Source organism: Melanostigma gelatinosum, assembly GCF_949748355.1.
Source record: "Melanostigma gelatinosum genome assembly, chromosome: 9".
Lineage (NCBI taxonomy): Eukaryota > Metazoa > Chordata > Actinopteri > Perciformes > Zoarcidae > Melanostigma > Melanostigma gelatinosum.
Genome location: NC_136642.1, coordinates 17,264,589 through 17,288,077, shown reverse-complemented (window position 1 = coordinate 17,288,077; position 23,489 = coordinate 17,264,589). Strand labels below are relative to the sequence as shown.

The 23,489-nt window shown below is 41.7% G+C and overlaps 1 protein-coding gene across 2 annotated transcripts; it reads right to left on the bottom strand.

Moving 5' to 3' along the window:
- Nucleotides 1-445: 445 nt before the first annotated feature.
- Nucleotides 446-21,853, bottom strand: mroh1 (maestro heat-like repeat family member 1). Of its 2 annotated transcripts, XM_079274822.1 has the most exons (45): nt 21,725-21,853; nt 21,117-21,222; nt 20,758-20,903; nt 19,856-19,987; nt 19,591-19,753; nt 18,739-18,837; nt 17,943-18,094; nt 17,082-17,222; nt 16,755-16,847; nt 15,476-15,554; nt 15,077-15,190; nt 14,803-14,876; nt 14,534-14,656; nt 14,026-14,133; nt 13,740-13,884; nt 13,527-13,567; nt 12,994-13,135; nt 12,752-12,804; nt 12,405-12,512; nt 11,797-11,916; nt 11,535-11,657; nt 11,292-11,438; nt 10,052-10,078; nt 8,641-8,763; nt 8,471-8,550; nt 8,210-8,351; nt 7,964-8,059; nt 7,642-7,746; nt 7,228-7,363; nt 6,944-7,056; nt 6,525-6,677; nt 6,342-6,398; nt 6,013-6,110; nt 5,664-5,829; nt 5,374-5,543; nt 5,135-5,272; nt 4,676-4,790; nt 4,397-4,543; nt 4,240-4,306; nt 3,966-4,087; nt 3,590-3,739; nt 3,333-3,467; nt 2,908-3,010; nt 2,721-2,786; nt 446-2,610 (listed from the first exon to the last, which is right to left on the bottom strand). In XM_079274822.1, exons 2-45 carry the CDS (start codon nt 21,136-21,138, stop codon nt 2,534-2,536), a joined length of 4,911 nt encoding a protein of 1,636 aa, XP_079130948.1. In that variant the 5' UTR covers nt 21,139-21,222; nt 21,725-21,853; the 3' UTR covers nt 446-2,533. The 2 variants fall into 2 exon arrangements, with proteins under 2 accessions (XP_079130948.1, XP_079130949.1); XM_079274823.1 differs by lacking the exon at nt 10,052-10,078.
- Between the last annotated feature and the right edge of the window lie 1,636 nt (nt 21,854-23,489).

Sequence of the window (23,489 nt, the reverse complement as noted above, 5' to 3'; positions counted from 1 at the left end):
ACACTTTCTCTTCACCCACTGAGTGCGTCATCAGACCGGTTCACAGACAGGAGATTAACTGTGCTCTCAAGCTCCATCAAACAAAGAGACTATATTACTAAATACATACACAAGAAGTAAAAGATGGGAGATGTATTCAGATAAAGTAAAAAAAAAACATTAAAAAAAACTTGTTTATTTAAGAGTAGAAGAGTTTTCTCAGCACATAAACAAAAACCTGATCAGTCTCTCAGAAACATTCAAATTCACCAAAATTGGTAATCTAACTTGTAATCTAAAAAGTAAGTAACACATTTTAAAATGTGTCTGAGATGTAGTGGGGTAGAATAATAAAGTTGCTCTTTACTGCGCTCATATGGACACAGAGAGAAGTACACTCACGTCAGACATATGCAATTTTAGAAAAACCAAAGAAAGCATCAATACTTTTAATGGATGTTTTTATTTCTTTATTTAAAATACATTGATTGCAATCATCCACTCCGTCTTCTGGTCCAGCGACACATGAGAAGTGACAGCAATACACATAATAAAAACACAAAAGAAAAACAAGTAGATGACATGGGAAAAAAAATCATATCAGTAGAATGAAGTTAATAACCGTTTTTAAAAACTCAACATTAATAATTACTATTTGCCATTCACCTTAAACCAAACCATAGTGTTAGAAGCCGCGAGTCCCTGTTTGTAGAACATCCAATAGCAGCCTTTTACATTTGATTCATAAATCTACAGTATGAATGGGGTGAATAGTTTTTCCTACCCACGAATAACTCATTATGGGGAACATTTACTCTTCTGTTCCACTCGAAATAACCGAAATAACCCGATATAAAGCATCTTTGTCAGTTATCTAAGGGCAAAAACTAAGAAACGTTAGAGTCTGGTGATGAAAGATGAAGATAAAAAGAATAAACAGGTTCAGCTACTTGTTTGCCTTTTGGTTCTTAAATCAGGGACTACATGACAGAAATATTTAAGGCAAACATACATATATTCATTTATTCTAGGAACAAACAATGTATTGCTTTCACCTGACTCTGTACATGATCTGTCACCAAATGTATTTAAATGAAGATGCACAATGGAAGATTTTGCATCCTTTGTTGGCATTTGAGTGAATTAATTTGGAGACATAAAAGTTAAAGTTATGTGCACAGACATGATACACATTCACACGACAGTAAGAGGTCTGCAAACCTACAACTGCAGTCTAAAACTGTACAAACTCAAACATGTAATGCGATAACGACATTAAGAGCATTCAAAGTGAGAGCGAGAGGAAATCATTTACAGCATCTCTATGGTGCTATTATAATACATGTTATCAATGAACATTTGGCACAAATTGTTTTCAGCATGGCTACACTGGTCTGCTCTACCTAACAACACTGGTGAGTCATGGTTTTACTGGCTGGTTCAGACTTCTCAGTTAGGTCTCACAGAAATACTCCCCACTTTAAAATGATCCTGATCTGTGATTTGGCTGGTGTGTGTATTTATGATGGCTGCCACAAGATGTCTGGAAAGGTTCTGGTGGTAATTAACGTTCCTGCACAACATGGCTGAACACAAAGCAGCCGCCTGAGGTGGACCAAAGGAATCATCGTTACACCAGGAAGTGTCCAGTGTGGACGTTTAGTTGTAGTGCTGGTTGTGATTCATAAACAGCATCATCACGGCTTAGAAACGGGAGGAGAGTTTGGCACTAACATGTTAATGGGGCTCAAAAGAGTAGTTTGCTTCACTGTCTTAACTCTGTTCTGAACAAGCCAGTTCACATGTTAGCTACTGTCCTGCTCCAAAAACAGGACTCTTAAGCCTGGGTTGTTCTTTTCACAAGGACGGTCGCACGGAAAGGAAACATTTGGATCTTTAAAACTCTGTGCGGGTTTCTCCTCGAGGCTAACAAACATTTTTAAAGCACCTCAAAATGTTAAATTTTGTCCTGCCGCACAGGTCACAATGGGCTGTGTCTGATGGTGTGACGTCACTTTGGCCGTGTCGACACTTGCAAGCATAAATGAGCACAAGTCCTGTTTATTGCTGGCTGATTTAACAAAGTCAGCTAGATGATCTGGACTACTGGACACTGCGATGAGATCGTAACCATCCCGTTTTCTTTCAATTACATCCTTCACACACACACACACGTCGATCTGTACGGAGCAACAGTCTTTGGTCACTGAAGTATCACAAGAATCAACACTTCCTTTCAAGTACCATAGTAAAGTGTCAAAAGAAGCTTAGCAAAGCTGCTAACTGCTAAACATATGTGCATGTGTGCGTATGAATAAGTACCAGTGTTCATTTCGTTACATCGGTAAATCTGACAGTTTGGCTTCTGGCTCCGCATTTCTTCCCGCTTTGGTCCCCGTTTTTGGTTTGAATGAAGGTTGCAGTTGCGATATTTGAATACATTATAGTATCTGTACATTTAATAGTGGGCCAAATCCTAAATATTCATTGTATTTTTTTTTCTTACGTAGTGGTGACTAAGATTTGTTTGCAGCTCTTTGTCTGTGTGTGTGTGTCAGTGGAAACGTCCCATGGCCTCAGCAGCCTTCATTCTCACCACAGGATCTGGATCTTGGAGAAGCATCACCAGACCTGGTATGAACACACACACACACACACACACACACACACACACACACACAGTCAATACAACAGAATGAGTTTACATGTCTGAAGAAAGAGAAGGTTGTGCAGTGACCCACCTTTAGTGATGGTGCCCATGTTGAGGTGGGAGAAATGCTCCTCTTGAAGATTCCCCAGCAGAAACCCTGAAACACACAAACCTTATGATCAGGTCACATCATATACAACAAGAACACACCGTTTCTGACACATACATCCACTCAGGTTCACTGGTTTTAGACAGAAATGTTAATTTTGCAGTCATACCTATAAACATGGCCGCTGCTGCTCTGACCTCAGCCCAGTTGCTCTTGAAGAACTGCATGACCGATATGTGATAAAAGTTCAGCATGCCTGGAAAGTCCTGAATCTATGAACCACAAAACATGCACTGAACGTCAAACACGAATAAGCACTTCTAATGTAATTCAACACTATCATCTATTCGGACATTGCAAATAATCTGTGAGGTTGAGCCTTAAATTCACTTTGTGTTAAAGACAGTAAATGTACAACTACTTTAGATATTTTTGCTCAGGTTTCTGTAACATTGTTTCTCAACCTTCATGAAAAAAGTAATTTCACAAAGAATCTTTTGAATACATTTCATACTTTTTAAGACGTTACAGAGTTCATCTTATTCAGCCATGCTTATGTTTGACTGTGTGTGTGTGTGTGTGTGTGTGTCTCACCAGGTACTTGGTGAGGTCATTGATAAACTCTCCATAGTGCAAACTCTTCTCATCGTGAAGGTGGTTCTGAAACATGGTTGTGATCTGCTCTGATCCCACGACCGGAGCGCACACTCGCATTGAATACTTACACGCCTGGACAGATACAAAAACAAGATCCACATTAGTACGAAACAATACAGTAGTTATATCACTTACTTTTGTCCCAGTTCTATTAATGATAATAACCCTGACATGAATGCACATGTCCTACTTACCTTGACCACCTGTGGGTTTGGGTCAACCAGGTGTAACAGCAGGCTGACCAGGACATTGTGGATCTGGTCTTTGAACACTGGCTCTCCTGAGCCAAACTTGGACAGGTTCCCCATGAGATGGATGGAAGCACAGCGGATCTCGTCGTTCTCCTGGATGAGCACAGAGCCAGAACAGTACCGTTAGCGTTACATGCGTCTCTGTGTGTGGGGAAACAACTTCACCTTCTAGCCTCAACGGACTAACAAACCTCAGCTCTGAATAATTAAAGACACAAAATCTAAAAACACACAACTTTAGATACTTTTGATTCCTCTGAAAATAAGTCACAATATATAACATCACAAAACATGTTGAAAGATTTAAAAGGAAACTTACACTTTCCAGGAATGGTTTGATCTTCATGAAGATATAGACCACCAATAAGTGGACGTTCTTCTTCTCCAGATAGAGGAGAACTTTGGAAAGACCCGACATGGCTTCGAGGGTAATCAGCTTACCTGCAGGAAACAAAAAAAAGAGCATTTATACAAAAAACAACCAATCCAGGACGAGAGGCTGAAACATGTAGTACGATAAACATGATGGAAGTGAAACCCAAATCACTAGACTGTAAGCTTTAGGAATCACTGCAATCAATCAATCTACTGACCTGGATCGTCTTTCTCCTCCATGCCTGAACTCATGGCTGCCAGCAGCTCCTTGGCATATTTGTTCACCTGGTGGGAGAAGGAAGTGAGAGTAGGAAAAGAGGACGCACGGAAAACTCATCTAACCCTGATCCAACAGCGGAGCATGTGCTCTTGTACCTTCTCAGGTGATCCCCCGGCGATATTGCCCAGCCCCCGAACAGCCAGCATGCGGACAGTGCAACAGGGATCCGATATCCTCTCCATCATGTTGTTCATCAACACATCCATCAACATCAACTCCGTCACCACGTGATGGTTTAAGAGCTGGAGTCAGTAAATGAGAGACGACGGGTTATTCGTCTTCTTCATCGGTTGGTCAATGAAAGCCGATTTGATATTGTCATCTTAAATAAGTGTCGATTGATAAGTATGACGCAATACTTCATGGTGCATCACCTCAGAGAAGAAAGCAGTGACGGTGATTCTCTGGCACTCGTAGATGTTGTTCAAGGAGGGACACAGACACTCCACGATGGAGGGCAACCTGGGACCAGCATGCTTAGCCATTGCCCTACACACAAGACAAACATACTAACATTTAAACAGGCTTTATATAAAACGTGGGGGGGGGGGGGGGGAATTCATTATTTAGACATATTTTCTTGATGAGAGAAAGAGAAACAAGAGCGGAATGCAGTAGAGGAAATGTACAGGCATGTCCTCATGTCCCTAACATAATCTTTTATCAAATGGATAAATGCATTGAGCGTCACACATTTAGTGTCCAAGTCACTTTTATCACAACAGTATTGATGAGCAGCTTGGCAGAAATCCGTTGATCCAGCATTTATCTGTAGTGAGTTTCTGATTGAGATCTCAAACTGGACCCATCCTGCTTAGCGAGTGTGTACGTACCTTGCCAGTAGTGTAACTCCAGCAACGTGCGTATTTGGTTCCTTCATCGCGTCCCAAGCGTTATCTTCATCCAGTCTTTTAATCACCTCATCTAACTGGGCCCGTGCTAACAAGATCTGCAGAGCATCAGCTGCGACCCTGAATCACGCAAAAGGAGGACACCAAAATGTTAGCTACACCTGAAACTAACCGACTTTAGAACTAGATTTTAATAGTTACTAGATCAAGAAGATGCCCACCCTGCTACATGGAAAGAGGCAGTTTGTTTGGTGTTGTTGTCCTTCGGTGCAGAAACCCCGACACTCACTCCCAGTCTGACAGTGAGACAGGAGAAGAGCTGAGGAAACAGGCCGACTGCCGGCTCCTGACTGTGGCCGTTCATCAACAGCTCTTTGAGACCACATGTCATCTGCAATCAGAAAAACAGAATTGTGTGAGTTGAAATGAAAGTACTCATGCATGAATATCATAATCTTTATCTAGAACTTAACGCATGTATGATGTATTTAGCGACATGTCTGTGACTTACAGCCAGCGGCTGACTGGTGGCCACCTTTTTGGTCCCTCCTCTCATCATTGACTCCCTCTGGTCTACGTAGGGCACCATGATGAGAAGCTTCTCAATCACCATCTCAATAATCTGATTGGCTACAATGGGGTCTGCTCCCAGGGCCATCCACATCTCACTGGTCCAGCTGGCCAGAGAGACAGAAAGTCAAAAACTCAAGAGTCTTTCATTGAAAACACAAACACTTGACTCCAAGTGGAATTCTTTGTCCTGCGAGAGACACAAAATGAGCAACTCACAATCTGAAGAACAAGGTGACTGAGTTTAATGTGTTAGGTAGTAAATATAATGATAGGCTTTGTGACTATACCTGTCATAAGGGAGTGGTTGGTTAACTAGTGCATTGATAACAGCCTGTAGATGCTGAGAAGCCAGGATTAGTACGGTCTGTCCCACCGCCACTCTCACCTAAACACAGGTACAGTAACAAACAGGTCTTACAGAGCAACTCAATGACATGTTAAGCGGGTATAGCTCATAGATGGTTAAGATATAATTACACAATGAGCAGATCATTATTGCAAAATACCCCCACACAAGGGTGAGTCGGTTATTCAAAACAGTATTAAATAACAAAAAAAACGATAAAAAAAAATGAATATCTTTGCTGAATATTGTCACACTGATGTGTGTTCATACCTGCTCCTCTGTGATGTTCTGCAGACGCACATGTAGCACCTCCAGCATCTCTGGGACCTAACATACAAACAAGCATTGTGTTTGCAATTCCAGATGTGTGTGTGTGTGTGTGTCAAATAACTGAATTAATCAGCAGATGCAATCAAAGGGCTGTGTGAGAGTGCATGTGTGTGCGTTTGCTACCAGCCCTTGTAGTCCTCCTCCTCTGTTCTTCAGCAGAGTATTTAGGATGACAGATGAGGCTCTGCAGCAGTTTGCCTGACTGTCGACCAGCCCTTCAAACAACATGAACACCAACGTCGTCAGCTGCTCCTGAGGCAGACGCTTACTCATCACCTGACACACGCAGGAATAGAAGCAATAGAACGGTTTCACTGTATGGGTTGCGAGTGCTCATACTAATTTGACACGAACATAAAGAAAAGAGGTAACAATGTTTGTAGGACTATATTAAGGTGGACCGAGTTAAGCAGAATGAAAGCAAAACAACTGAACGGTTTGTCATTGAGGGCACAATAATCTATCTGGGCAAGGAAACAGAAAGGAAGCAGTACAGGTAATAGATTTTTGAAGACAGACTTGCTGAGTGGTACAAGGTGTACCTTGGTGAGGTCGGAGCAGGTCTTGTATAGAACTGAATGGTCAGGGTTATCCAACCGGTCTTTAAGGGGCAACAGACTGTCCACACCGTCATCCTTACAATCTAGGGAGAAACCTACACACAAAGAGTCAAAACAGCAAGCTTTACAAAAAAGCTTCAACATTTTAGGTCAAAGCTGGACTATTTGGGTCGAGTGAGAAATATATTAACCACTGTTTTAACAATTATTAAGGGATTGCAAATAAAATGACAAAGGTGAAAGGTCAGGGCGCCGCGTCTCTGCACCTTCATAGCGCAGCTGAATGTAAAGCAGAGAGTAGATACAGTCCACGGCAGCCGTGCGTACGGCGGGGTGAGGGTCGGAACATCGTGGAGACAGTCGACCCAGCAGAGCTCCAAGGTTGTGGAAAGACACCATGTTCTACAGGAAGAAAGGAACGGCACAAAATGTCGGTTTTAACATCAAGTGAAGACAAAATAACATCCGCACTGACGGGGTACTTTAGTGAACTTCAATGGCTGAATACGCGTCATACTTTGGAGCATTTAGATTTGAATGAGTTACAATTCACCCGTTATCAAAACTAAGATCTGGGGTGTGTCCGGGATAGTTAAGTTGTCAGAAATTAAACAAACAAGACATGCAGATATACGTTTGAGTGTGTGTGTGTGTGTGTGTGTGTGTGTGTGTGTATGTACCTTGACAGTCAGGTTATCCAGGTAGAAAGCCAGCATGTGAGCAGTAGCTGTGACAGCTCTCTCTCTCTCGTGGTCCTGTCCGGAGCTCAACCACGATTCAATGTGCTGCACATAATAATAATAATAACAACATACATTGCGTCAGACTGCACAGTGTTGCAGCGTAACACAGCGCCTTCTCGATGCACGGCAGTTCATCGAAGCCAGTTGTTATTTTTCAATGAGACAAATTTTTCAAATGCACAATTAGAAAACAGAATAAGGTGGTGATAATAACACATTGAAGCCAAAGAGCTGATTCATCTGAAACACCAAGCTTCACCTTGAAGACACTCTGCAGGCCATCAGGAGTGGGATCCTTGGCCAGAACACTTTTCAGCAGCTCCTGCAGTGCAGCCAACGTGTCTTTGTACAACGCCTGTACATATTTAGCAGGACACGTTAGTTTGACAACATGACAGCCTTTGACAAATGTTACAACGGCTGAGAGCGTTAAAATGGCACGAGACAAATATAAAGCACATTGGTGAAGTATACTGTGAACACATCTCAGTCTGATTTACGTCACCTTTCTCTGCTTGGGGTCCAGCGTCTCGTCTTCTTTCGTTTTCTCTGGCGTGTGTGTCTCGGGTGGCAGAGAGAACACACTGTTCACACAAACCTTTAGCAAGTCAAAGTTGTCATTCTCACTCAGCGCAGGGTGCAGAGGCCTGAAGCACTAAAGGTCAAAGAAAAAAATAACACTCGGAAATGACAGAACCGCCAGTGCAAGAATGCAGGGATACCACAGCTGTCTGTGATGAACGTCGCCACTGAAGCTGAAGGATACATTAGGTCGGCAAAGGTGGTCATCACAAGATGGCGCACTGGCGTCCTCAACGAATCAGCTGGCTCCGCCTTGATAAAATCCTGACCAGTGTAGACAAAAGAGCAGGAAGACAGAACAGAAAATAAAAACATTGTTGTTTTAACGGCAATTAAACATTTATGACTACTGACCAGCATAATGGTAACGAGCTCCTGTTTGCGAGAGAAGACGTAGCCTTGTTTCTTCACACACTCACTGATGGCTCTGGCTATGAGCCCAATGCTCTGGATCAAACTGAGTTTCATAGTCAGGTCCTGAAACGAGGGGAAGACACACACACACACACACGCGCACACACACACACACACAACACAAGATGGACAAACAGGATAAATGAGAGGACATACACAGATCATGAGATTCAGGTCAGGAGGAAAAGTAGGCTCTAAATATGACAATTCGATAATTGCATTTTCCAAATTGTCAGGAAGGCCAACTGCAGCACCGGCTCAGCAGATGCAACTCTACAAGCGACGAAGTGGAAGCAAACACAAACCAAAATCATTCCAGCGATAACACAATGAAGCAATCAATCCACTCAGTCCATCAATCAATCAATCAATAGAATCAATCAAATAGCGAGATTGCAGATTGATCCTCCATGCCTATTGGATGGAGAGAAGTCTAAAATCAGAGTTGTGCGATTAGAGATCGGTTGAACAGCACACCACCTGCAGGCTCTGCTCTAAGGAGTGACAGGAGAGCTGTTAAAAGAGTTAGCAAGAAATTACAGAAGCCCTTTTACACTCAGCGAGAGTCATTTGTGAGAATTCAAAAGAACAATCCACCATTAAGCAACGGTGAGAAGAAAGAATGAAGGAGGCCACATCGTGGTTAGATCGTATGAAGACGGATGTTAAAGGGATGATAAATTGCTAGTAATGCATGTCAGTTAAAAAGGATGATTTGCATTATATTTTGGGTTCAGCCATGGCCAGAAGAAAACACGAGGCTTTTGTGGAATCATGGCTGCTATCAAAAACAAAAAGCACTTTAGATTCAAGGTTGGAAACCCCATCTAGTAACCATGTTACTGCTTTTACATTCCTGCAGTAGAGTGATAATCCAACATCAAACACTATAAAAGTGACTGTGAAAGATGTTTTGATACTTGGTGAAGATTGGCTGGAATCCTTTGTAAAGAACTCAATTCAAGCTGACCACAGAAACTGGTGTACAGCTACATTTCACAGAGGTAAAGCATTTTCACTACGTACAATGAGGACAGCGATAGTCAACTTGCAGCATTAGTGTTGGTCTGTGTTTTCAATATTGCTCCAAACTGATCATTTTCTGCACAACAGCACTAACTATGACCCCAGTTGGCCTTGTTGGTATGTTAATGATAGTTACTGTACGGTTATTGTATGAAGCTTTGTTTTCTTGGCTTGAAGAGTTTCAGTAAAGGTTTTTGTGACAGTATCACCACAATGTGTGCAGAAGAGTAAGCAGGAAGGGCAAGATGAAAGGGAGGAAAAGTTCACGAGCAAAGTAAAACCAAGAAAACTGAGAGAGACGGCCCCTGTATTCCTGTGACAATACCTTTGTCTCTACTTTAATCCCCAGAACCTGCATGAAATAGAGGTGACATCGTCATGAGTGCACATACAAATACAGCAGCCTTACCTGCAAGTTTCTAGGCACTGTTCCCACACAAGCGCAACGACAAACACAGAGCAATAGGTGTTGAAGCACACATGCTATTTTGGATCATATCTTAAAATGTGCGCAGCATTTGAATCAAAATGCATTTAAAGTATAAACATGACCAGGATGTGAGCCGCTGTAATCCAACGCTTTACGTCAACATTGAGTTATAACTGACCAGTCTGATGTGTGTGTGTCGAGGTGCGTGTGGATATTTTGTGTCTATCTAATCTAATTAAGGTGAGCACAGTAGACGGCTGTGTGTAATAGTATTTCTCAAATCTGCAGATTGACTCACACGTGTGACCAGCTGCCTTCAGACGGCTGCAGGGATTTATTGACTTGAAGAACAGATTTGTCTTCAGCATAAAGCAGCTGTGGAAAGCAAACCGCTATTTAAATGTGTAGATAAATGCAGACTGCTTTTCCAGCGTTCATGTCAACCACATTTAATGCCATTTTTTTTATTGCAACTTTAAAGACATCTACTGGTTGTAGTGTGTCTAATTAAAGTATTTTATTCACATTTTAAGCATTATTTTGTTGTAGTTACTCTCCGTTTGCTCTGTTAAAATCCCCACACTAGAAACAGACGCGGTTCTGAGACGTCTGTTAAGAACCTCCCACCTGTTTGTGCCTCTCTTCCTACATTTGCGGGACATTGCACTGCCACAAGAACAGGACTTAAGGTTAATATGATGCTGGCTCAGCCAAGAAGGACAAATCCCAATAGGTGTGACACAACATGTTTACCACAACTTTTCCACCATTTACTCTTAATCCATGTCACAAACACACACAAAGTACAAGGGTCAGTGCCGGCTTCAATGTGGCCACGTTTCACACAAACGTCAGAGGGTCCATTTCACTGCAGCGTTGGGAAACGCAGATGTAGCAAGAAATCTGTGTTGATTGTATAGATTTGCCTACTAGCAACCATAGATGAGCACTGAGTGGGCTGAAATCATACATGGTGCAATACAACAGATCCAGTTGGAATATAGAAAACTATTGTAACTCCAACATGTTTTCATGACAATCAGCCCTGCTCCTCTTAATAAACATCTCTTTTAGTACAACCTGCTACAGTTGTTTGTCATCGTACAAAGCCATGTGACCCTATTATTTACATTACCTTGGTGTTGAAGTGTTTACTGATGCAGCGAAGGATGTCTTGATCAATGCGGGTCAGTATCTTCTCTGGAGGTGCGTTCAAAGCCACTTGACCATAACACAAGATTAGAGTGCTTTTCACCTTCTCTACCTCAACGTCATTACGTTCCTGAGGAGAGGAAGGCGAGGTCACGTACGTTTCTTTACCATCAATAGTAACCCAAAATCATTTTCATTTGCCAAACATGATAAAAGTTCCAAGTACCTTGAGAAGGTTGAAGATGCTTGGTGACTTCTTGAAGGCGTCTGACTTGCCGAACTCTTCCAGCTTGGCCAGAGTTCCCTCCAGGTGGCTGTTGGCACACAGACCAACACCAAGTGCAACTCCCTGATCGATACAGGCGACAGACACCACAAGTGAGATCGTTAACTTGTCCAGGTGTGAAACAATCCAGCCAATCATTGAGAAGATGCTGTCCGTTTTGTTTTGAAAACCAGAGAAATTATCACATGACATCTATCGTTACCTCTCTTTCGACAGCATCATTGTGTCGCGCCGCGAGGAGGATTTCCTGCAGCTGTTTTTTAACCAGCTCCTTGTTGAAACACTGTTGTAGAGTCACTCCTATACATCGATACAGGAAACTCTAGAGAGAGTGAAAGAGGCTCATTAAATTATTCACCATATGTACTCAACTGTACTAAGTACAGTTTCCCTTTCAATAGTTATAAGATCATGTCAGGGTGTCACGAATATAACAACTTGACTTTCCAAATTTACAACCACTTCTGAACTTTTGTCAAGATGTTGACATCCTATTGTTAAATAAAAAGCGTAACATATCTACACTTCCCCCTTTGATGGGGGTGAGTTGAACTGTTCACCTCTCTGTGTACAATACACGGAGTAATGAGGAGGCATGGCTCTGTTTAAGCAGGTCATGTGCCTCAACGGCTGATGACCTCTTTTAAACACAAATTATGACCAACCTGAAGCTCTAAATTAGGCTTTCTGCGTGGGCTTAGCAACTCGACGAACCGGAGTCACTTCCTCACTGGACTAACGTTGGTAACTACAACAAAGCAATCGGTTCGCTCCTGATTTGTGGGTGGAAAAGCTGTTGAAAGCACTTACTTTCTCTTCTAAGGCGTTGTTATACGTGGAGAGGTATCTTGTTGCCTCAGCTGCCAACTGACCCACCCACTTGTCATCCTCAATAATAGCCAGGGTTTTAGACAAGAGCTGGAGACAATTTCATCTTGTTTAGAATGACAATTCAATATTTCCAACATCAACACGGGACAATTAAACCATTAATGCACAATAAATGGGAATTATATAATATCTGAAATCTAATATGAGCTCAAAAGAAGTAATCTTTCTGTCCATTATCCTCACATTTTGGTTTTATTCAAATGCAAAACACTTGACACATTATGTTGGAATGAGATAATATTCCCATAAACAGAAGACAAACACACCTTCAGCAACTTTTCATCCCAGTCTTTCTTATCCAGGCTCTCTGTCGTTGACTCTGGAAACAACAACACGCAGTCAGACCTCTACACTATACTATAGAGGAGGAAAACTACAGTACATGAGGAAGGAAAAGGAAGTCGTGCAGACTTAAGTGTTGCCTCTGGTGTCACTACAGGGAATCAGAGCTTCCTCCAAAACGATTACTTTATTTGTTGTTGTTTATTTGTCCACTGTATTTCCATACCCTCTAGCATGGAAAGCAGAGGAGGTATGTCTTGATCCCACAGTATCTGTGTATTGGGGTGGATGTTGATGCTGAGGATTTGAAGGAGAGAGAGGGACGGAGCTCCTTGACCTCTGCTACTGAACGGGAACGCTGCATTCACCTGGGACACACCGAGGAAAACCAGGGCATAAATGCATGCAGACAAACCAGTCAGGATGTTATCAATTATGAATACATTTGACTTATTTAAGCAAGTAAACTGCACCACTTTAGTGGGATTACTGTGTAGCTCCATTCATGCTTCATCTATGTTGAATAAACAGTAAGAGTAGCTCGAAAAGTCAAGATAATTATTATAAAGTACCAGATTGTTGCTGAAGCATTAAAGGGCAAATCAGACTTAGCAGGATTATTTAGCAAGACGAACAATTGACACTACAATTCATCAATAACAATCTGTTTCTCCAGCCAGTTCAGTGAACCTTTGTTTTAAACTCTGGACACAAAAGGAAAGAGTTTGAAAAGTGAGTTATAGACTTGGATTCACTTACCAGCAGTCTGAGCATCAGTATTTGAGGAGAGGGCAGATTGACTGGAGGAGATACAAGAAAACGTTTAGCTTGGAATGGATCACACAGAACAATAAGAACTTTTAAAATGGTTAATAATTCATTTGTGATATTTTGTGACTTGCATCCAACATGGAACACACACGGCAGATAACTTTCACATAGATGCACCTGGTCAGTAAATATTCCTCCTACCTTCCTGTGTGAAGTCTATGTTGAAGCTGGGCTCCTGGTTATTCTTCTTCTTGTTGCCCAACACTATCAGACTCTTACACAGAGGAGTGGTGGCAATGCTGAACTGTGAAGGGGTCAGATAGTATAGCAGCTTTGGCCATAGTACCTGCACACAACGAAGCATACACACGTTAGGTTTCTAAACACACAAACAATTCACTCTAATCCCAACTAATTAGTTGTGAAGCTAAAGCTTGATAAATATGCTCAGTCATCAACAGATCGGACCGTAGAATAGTCTACGTACATCTGCTAGTCGTCCAACAGTGGTGGTCAGGAGGTGAAGAGTGTTGTCACACATCGTCCTCAGTGCCTCGTTAGTCACCTCCTCTGGATCTGTGGGCCTGTGGCCTCGCTGGAGACACACAGACACAACAATAAATGTTTCGTATTCCATCCCCTCAGATGTTCTGCTGTCATGCAAAACAACTTTATTTGCAAGCCCCAGCTTGCAGCGCATTGGTTGTGGCGTATCTTATATATCGTCCATTGACCTCATGCACATGTGTTTGATGGCTTAATTGCTTTCTTAAACTTTGTGTCGTTGATTAGCTTTGTTAAACATGAGAAGGAAAATTGTTTAAATTACTTTAGCAGTAATTATTTTTCAGGAAGTTACATAAAGTAACTAAAACTACCACTCAAGCTACCACAATCACACAACCCACATATACACGAGCATACATGCATGAATAAAATGGTTTTGAGACATAACTTCCACACAAATCCACTTTTTAAACTTTTAAAAGTTGTACCCGATACGTGTCAGGTAAGGCACAGTGTTGAACGATGAATCGAACCAGCAGCTCCCCTCCCTCCAGCTCCAGGTATCCGTGATGAGCCATCGCACTGATCACCTGGACCACACGCTTCTTGACCTGGGACACAGAGTGTGAGACATCACAACGTCATGACTATCCGAACAACATTTTAAGAGAAAATATATATATATATATATATATATATATTTTTTTTTTTTGGTGATTAAGCGGAATAGTCACGTGGGTGTCTACAAGCGGGTCACCTTGTTGCTGTGGTCAGCCATTGGTTGTCTGATGCTGGCCAGAATCAGCAGCTTCTTACTCTCCATTGTAGACGCTGAAAAAAGACATTAAGACACACAGAGAAGATTAGCAGATAAATAACGGAGGATTGTGTAGTTTATATGACTCCGCTATAATTCAGGGCACATTTAATAACTTATGAACCTATGATAAATCAATCACTGATGCTTGTGGAGTAACAGATATGCGTGTTTGGGATGAGTTGGGGATGCATGTGTTTGTGTATTGTCTCACTGGTAGAGTTGATGAGGTGACGCAGGACCGCCAGGGAGCCCATCCTGTTTCCCTCATTACTGTTCTCTAACTTCTGAAGGACAAACATGACCAGTCGGTCAGGGAAGGAGTTAGCTAGAGGGAAAGGAGTGGAGAGGAGAAAGAAATAAAAAAAATGTAAAATGCTTAAATTGTCACAGAAACACAAGAACGAGGGCAAAACGCAGGAAAGAGAAGCAAGACAAGAGAGAATTGGTGAGAAGTAGACCATCTGTCACAGCTTCTGGACAACTTTCAGCTACTATCCCACACTGAACTTGGTCGCCACAGACTTTCTTAATCAACGATCAGGATTTAATGTATTGGCAACACAGAGCACATTTAACATAAACACCAACACCAACTGAAGAGCTGCTGTACCTAGTAAGCTGAAGCAGCGCAGGACCTCGTTGTGGTTCTTGATGGTAGGAGGGTTACTGTAATCAACAGGGGCAGACACCTAGGGGAGAGGGGGGAAAGGTTACACTGTTCTCTGTGACAGCCATGTTTTAAATTGTAACGTAAGTTTGCAGTGACTATTATTTGTTCGTCAAGGGAGCGGCTGAATGAACATGTTCTTTTTATACTGTAGGAAGAAAGTAAGACGTGAGAAGTTTGATACAACCATAATCTCTTACTTGGGCTCAGTTTATGAAAAACTGGATATAAGAAATTCGATATTTTTTAAGGAACACCGGTTTAAAAGCCAACCTTTTTAAATTGTAAGAACTTGCGTTCGCAAGCAGCTACCGTAATTTGGACCTGCCAAACTGCTATCAACAGTTTAGTGTTAAACAAAGCTATGAGATGTTGTGTAAGATAATTGCAATGGGAATGATAACTGTAGCTGTCAGATACTGCTGCTTTATCATTGTGGTGAAACACTCTCCACCAGACAATCCAGATCATGCACACATACCGCTGGCAGAGTCATTGTGGGGAAATGTTGCAACAGTCAAGGCATGGGGCCAAGTGTCAGCTGAGTCACAGCGTTATGAAAACATCGAATTACAGCGACTCTCTGACAGCCATGTGACACGTCTTAAAGATAGCAGTGAATATAAGAAGCGAAAGGAGTAATCCAGTCTGCCCACAGATTTGTGGTTTCAAAGGGGGGGGGGGGACCGGTCTGTCACTGAGCAGGAATAACTAAGTCACCATGACCATGCGTTACTGTCGGTATGACAGGAACCTAGTCTTGTGATAGAAAGTGCTGTTGGGAACCAGCAACTGACAGCAGTCAGATCAGACAGATCCAGCTGAAGCTAATGTGATGTCGTAGTGTTGGTAAGTCTTTTATGCATGCATTGCTCTCAAGCACTGATACTGGGCACCCCTACTGCTCTTTTTTTCCCCCTCACCATTCTGACATGAAAACAAACCAGAAAGTGAGAGCAAAACCGCTCCTGACCTACATCTACTACGAGCAGACACTCAATGGCTCTGTGATGGTGGAGTGTTGGCTGCCCTTCTCTTGGCCACTGGTTCAATAAACTAAACATCAAGTTTGGCTCTTGAGAAACTCACAGATATAGTATCGAAATTTTACAATGTCTGGGAAATGTCTGGGAAATTTTTGGAACATCCTTGTCATGCCTCATCAGCTGCAGTGTTTTTGAATTGAATATGCATGTATGTATTTATGTATGTATGCATGTACCTGTTGATGCAGTGCCAAGAGTAGACCGTCCAGTTGCGTCTCCAGCAACCTGCTGCCCATGCTGACAGAAGCATCGAGCACTAGGCACAGACTCTGAGAGGAGAAAAGACAGAAAATGAACCTCTGATAAATCTCATACAATTCAGCATTTTACACACACTGTGACTGGGAACCTGTGTGTGACCACAAGCACTGCTGAGGCACGTTAAACAAGAGATCATTCATTAAGAGCCAGGAGGCAGTTCAGAGGGAGAGTGATGGTCTCCAGTTTGTTAACACAAATTATCCATGGAATGAAATCCAACACACACACACACACACACACACCTTGCTGATGAGATAGTGCTCATTGTTTTTCTTGTACAGGGACAAGATGGCCGGAATGAGTTTAGGAATCTGCTCCTCCAGTTTATCGCTGGCCATCAGATGGCACATAGAGCCCACTGCCTCGGCCACTGTTATCCTCAGCTGAACACAGAGAGACAGAAAGACATTAGATTACATAGATTCATACTTGTAACAAATAGACGAGTGTAAATAGAGAAGGGATAAAAAGGGAACACACGTCATATAAAATAATAAAAATAAATAAATAATCATGTTGGTCAAAAGACAATACAACGTGTAGTCATTCCTTGTCATTGTTGTTCGTGGCCATCTCATCACAGTTCTATACTGTACGACTGTACTCTATTCTTAATGTATCTTTCAAGTGGAAGAATAGACAACAGAACAATGAGGGTACAGTGGTTACATTGTTAAACTAGGACTTAATACAGCTTCATAATTATGGATGAGATGTGAACAATTTAATTGGGAAACAATTAAATGAAAAAGTCTGCCTTTGTGACCTCCGTGTGCCAACAATATGAAGGCCTGACCGGTATGGTGATGCAATGCCTGAGGCTCGTGGGTGAGTGAGTGTGTGGTCAGGTGGAAAAGATTTTCTGGTAGTTGTCATGGCCTGGAAAGCTTAATCACATTTGTTGGTGTAATGGCTGTAGTGCAAAGATGTGGCTGCCTTTTTCTCCCGGCGGCCGCATACGACAAAAAGATGCTGGTACTCAGCGTTAGATGGCGTACCTCAGCTCAACTACTTCTTTTTGAACATGACTTTGTAAGGTACATAGTCCACTGTATATCAAACCATCTTGCTGAACCCCCAACATGGACCTGCAGTGAGCTTACCTTCGACTCCCTGCTTTGTAACCAGTTATTGAAGAGGATGTCAAAAGCAGCAAAGATTTCAGTGGAAAATGTGTCCTTTCTCACTGTGGGATCTGGAGCCTTGTCCAGGTTGGCGAGGTACTCCAAGATACTGTCGCTGAAATGACACAGAGCTGGAGGAAGACAAGCAAAACAGAGGGGAAAGGGAAATTAAGGAGAAAAGAAAACAATGGCCATGTTTCCATTCAATTGTTAAGCACATTTTAACTTTTAAAATGTTGGAAAAAAATATACGTGAAAAAGCTGCATTTCCATCAACTGGTTTTGAGCGAATAAACTCAGCTACACTGTGGTTTGGTCCTAAGTTTGCTCTGTAGGCTATGAAAGGCTGTAATCTGTCAATAAATGTCTCATACAGTCTGGTGACAAAGACAAGCATCACAATATGGGTACATACGAGAAGACGGCAACAGCTGATCACTCATGCTAATTAAACGTTCGCAACATCAGAATTAATTCGGCTAAGGCATTTCCATAATCCACTTCACGGTAAAGCATCAACTGTTTTTGGACAAATGCAAAAACTACCTAAAGTGAACTTAAAAACTTGTTTTCACAATTCAGGAAGTTTTATTGAATTTTGCATTCAGCTTTTCTCACACAATAAACACATGAATATGTGAATGGAAGGAGGCTAATGTTTTTGAAGGAGAGTACCTGGCGATAGTGTTTAAGGAGTTTTGGAGTGGGGTTAATATACTTGTTATCATATATAACAGTGATGACAATTTTAAAAAGCCTGTAGAGAGGTTCTTACCAGAGGCGAAGACCCACTTCATGTTGTCCTGTTTGGCCATGCTCAACATTGGCAACAAGGTGCCCAGAATAGCATTCAGGAAGGGTACCATGCCATAGACTAGAGAACAAGGAACAATACTGCATCAATGGGACGTTATTGTTTTATCACTTCCTCTGTAAAGCAGGGAGACATACACTGTAACACTGTACTGAGTAAGAGATAACGTACAAGCATTAAAAGAAAAGCACGGAGGAAGACTTTCGTAGGCACAGGTGTAATCCATCTTTTGTTAAAAACACATTATGCATCAAAATACGGTAAATATATTTTCAATGCATCTCTGTACTGGTCAATGATTCAGTTATTAAAACACAAATGACAGCTACTGTTATCAGACACACAATGACCAGGATGCTGCTTAGCCCCTGATCTATATCAGAGTCATTTAATATCATTTACTCATTAACTATTCGCTCATATTGAGTCCTGAATGCTGTACAAAATGTGGCTGCAACGGAGCAATTCTGTTCTCGCTGCAGGGTCAGAGTGGTTATCATTAATTGAAACCACGTATTTGTTCATGTCATCCCCTGCAGTTCATTACGTCCTAATCCTTTAGTAGTAGGGTAGAGAGTTTTAAATGAGTGCAACATACATAGGATTAGAAATAAATCAGGCTTTAAATATCCAATGTTTCCAAAACATACCTGTTTTTGGACAGGTTTAACAGGTTTATGTCTTTCTCAACAACCTCTGAATACCTCTGTGTGTGTGTGTGTGTGTGTGTGTGTGTGTGTGTGTGTGTGTGTGTGTGTGTGTGTGTGTGCGCGCACACATTCTTTGTCTCTGTGGGTGTAAATATTCTCTTACCGTTGGAATCAGAAAGGTTGGCCAGTGTCTGGACCACAAAGAAGTGAGGTAGGAGCCCTGGCTGAAACTTCCTTAGTATTTCCTCCATGATGTCATTGATGTGCTTGTTACCCACAGCAACCAAAATATTACTGGCCGCCTGCTGCCAATCAGGGATGATCTCCTGAGTGAACCAGGAAGACGTAGAGAACAAAGTTAGGAACATCATTTATCATCAGCCTCCCGAAATGAACAAAAAATGAATGATTCAAATCTGGGGTTTTACTTTTGATCGTGTCATCTCATCTGAAGCCAGCGAGATGATACTTTTTATTCTGGGGGAACTGATCTCCTCTATCCTGCAGCCAACAACCAGCTCAATAGTTTGAAGAATCACAACTCTGTGGCTCACAACCAGCTAGAGGAGGACGAGGAAGGAAGAGGAAGAAAAGGGACACAGAATAACGGTTAAGAGCTCATCTAAAAACACATTAAAATATGACACAGCACATTTAATATAAAGGGACATCATTTGTACTACAGTATGTTGTTGATGTTTCCCAATATTCTGATAATCAGTCAGAGGCGGAGATACAGAATGATAAGATGTTGCAGCATCACACAGACACAAGCTGATTCACAGCTCTGTGGGGACATTTCTGAGGAGCAAATGTGTTGCAAGTAAAAGAACAGGCAAAGAAGTGAAGTTGAGGGATGTTTTCACTTTAACATAGTGTATATGCATGCATGTATGTATGTATGTATGTATGTATGTATGTATGTGTATATATATATATATATATATATATATACATACATACATACATACATACATACATACATACACACACACACACATATATATCTGATCAGAGTACAACAGTATCATAGCTTTTTGTTCAACATGGGGGACTTCCACTGCAGCTTCCACTCTGTGTGTGCACAGTGGGATACCACATGACATCAATAGTAACACAAGCACTACAGGCTAGAGGAGTTAAATGGTAGTGTTTAAGCAGTGCTCATGTATAGCAGGCATGCTTATCTGGCCTTTTCACCAGAGCTACAAGAGCGTGCACTGAATTAGTTCCAGGTTACTCTGGTATGATTTATTAGAGCAGGTCTGAGGCTGACACTCTGAGAGTTGGTTGACATACAGTGTAACAGAGGTGTTTTATGGGGTTTTACCTTTGGGTGTTTCAGAAGGTAGTCCTGACACATGGCTAACACTCTGTCTGGCTGCTGTTTCCCCAGAGTCAACATAGACTTTCTGACCTGATCCTGGACCTCAGAGTCTTTATCAGTGGCCGCATCTAGCAGAGCCAGGGTCACCTCTAGAGGGAAACACATGACAGAACGGAGACAAGTCTGAGCAGGAAAAGTGAAATGTAGAAAGAAGACAGAGATGGAAGAAACACAAATGGCAAAACAATGTTTGAAACCAATGTGTCTAACAGAGCCCATTCATTACTGTAGCTGAATGGAGGCGGACAGAGAAGAGGAGAGAAGAAAGGAGAAGTCAAGAGCAGTAAAGAGAAGAAGCTCACGTTCAACATCTGTCACTTCCATGATAGACAGCAAGAGGGCTGGCTACCTGGAGCCTGTGGCCGAGGATGTAGCTTCCCTCCTGGGGTACAGGTGGGCACAGGCTGCCTGCCAGACAAACCGGATAAAGGAGAGTTACAGCTGAGAGATCACAGCTTCGATAAAGAAAAACAACTTTGACATCAACCAAAAGCTATCTGAATACAATGTAGCTGAATGTCTCTTCAGCTGTCTACGCTTTAGCTGACCTTACCTGTTCAACACACTTCTTCAGCTACTCACACTACCCCTAAAACAAATACCAAGTAACTGACAGCGAACTGGTGCAGTAACTTAACTTCATAAGATTATGAAGCTCTATAAAGATGACATTGATCCTAACACAACGAGCAGTGTTAGCCGAGTAAACTCTAAGCGTCATGCCCTTTCTTTAGTTGGTGTTATAATATCATATCTGGCTTAGAGCTGCTCGGGTGGTGATGCTGCAGCAGCAGCAAGCTAACCGTCTGACACACGTTAGCATGCTAAGCTAGCAGCTGCTGCTACGGAAGAGCCGACAGCGTCCTCACGTCACAGACTGGAGGAAAACAACAGCCTTGCTAATACTTACCGAGTCCCTGTGAGCGTCCGCTAAACAATTACCCCTCACGACAAAAAGTGCTTCTTATCTCGGGTTAAACGAAAGGCTGTCCTGTCAGAGTGGGCGCTGCGTGTCTTTCTGTCAGTGCAGGTGTAAACACGCCTGGTCATGTGCTTCTCGTCAGGCAGGGGGCGTGGCCAACGCGTCAGTATCACAGCACTGAGGCAGATAGAGCTGCTACTCAACATCAATACTGTCTGCTATAGCTTTGCATGAGACTGCTTTATATTATGGAGACGACTGTTATGCAGGACTCAACTTTATGTTCAAACATTTTTTAAGTGTGTCTCATATTTGCAGGTCTCTGTGTATCGACCATCACTGTTTCATCCAGGTTTAACTCTGCATAATGAAACAGTGGAGAAATAAATGTTGAGATACTTTGTGCCAGAATATAAAAATACTCCATCACAGATTTAAAAAGATGTTACTGAGTTAATCATATTAAATAAAGCCCTATTTAATTAAAAACAGTCACTCTGAGAATATCTTTTCATCATAGGTAGGTAAGTATAACTCACATTAGATACTTAATATTGTGCTGGGTTGTTTGAATTGTAACAATCCATATTTTATAATCTGATTGTATAAAGATTAGAATAAACACAGTAATAGAAACTACAGCTGTCAGATGAAGAGTAAAAAAAGTTAAAGGTGCTTAAAATAGAAATACTCCAGTCAAGTAGGCCTACAAGTGCCTCAAAATTGCACTTTGTCATGCTTGTCAATGTGCAGTTCAGTCTCATTTGAAAATATCAGTGTTAAATTATATGTGTCACGCACCCCTCAGCACCTTCAGAGTCTTGATTGCCACATCTTTTATCACTCGCTCTTTAATGACGGTCTGACTCAGCTTTGACTCAGGCATCTCTGCTAACCCTCCACTTCCTCCCTGTACTCATGTCTGTGCAAGACCAACATCAGAGCTCTAATAGTTTCATCCCCCCCTGATGAGTGACACACGGCTGTCATAGTGTGAAAGTGTTTCACAACAGAGTCCCAAAACCCAGACGATGCAAAGGTTTTTGTGTGACATCTGGTGGAGGAGACGGCATGGCAGGAATTCTGGAAATTTAGAGTTCAATGGGAAAATCTGGTGTGACTTATCCAAATACAATTATTTAAAAGTTAAAACATTCCAAGTCCACTGTTATCAATAGCCGTTTACCTTACTGTTTAAATGTGAGTCAATCAGGGAATTTTATTTTCAGGGGAAAATACACTGATAGCCGTAGCTTTGGACAGCTTTGCTAAATATTCCAAACCTCTCAATTCAAATTTGAACATTTTTGACAGCCCTTAAAAACCTGAACTGTAAATTATTATTCTGCTGTATGAGATGAAGAGGCTAAAACATTCATTTGGTGAGCATCATACGCCCACCCACCGGCCCTCCTATTCCACCCTGTTTGTGATGGAGATTTTGGTGAGCACAAAAGACATAAAGCTATTCTACAGTCCATGTTTTTATCAAACACAAAGATGTAATGACATGTGTATGTACAGTGTACAGTGTTTAATGCAATATTACATCAATATCAAAACACTTAATTAACATGGTCAGGCAATTTGCAAACATGACATAATTATGTCAAAGTATCTCAAATCAAAAAAGCTGCAAGTTAAATATTTGACTTAAAACATTTTCACTTGAACATATTTGATTACTGGAAATATAGTGACTATAAAAACAAAATGACTTACAGCATTAATACATTTTGTTAGGTTTGTATAT

Coding starts and splice junctions, on each gene's coding strand:
- mroh1 (XM_079274822.1), bottom strand. CDS start 21,138: ATGGAAGTGACAGATGTTGAAC. Junction 8,551..8,640: donor AGCTCGTTACCATTATGCTG/GTCAGTAGTCAT, acceptor TACACTGGTCAG/GATTTTATCAAGGCGGAGCC. Junction 3,468..3,589: donor CAAACCCACAGGTGGTCAAG/GTAAGTAGGACA, acceptor GTATCTGTCCAG/GCGTGTAAGTATTCAATGCG.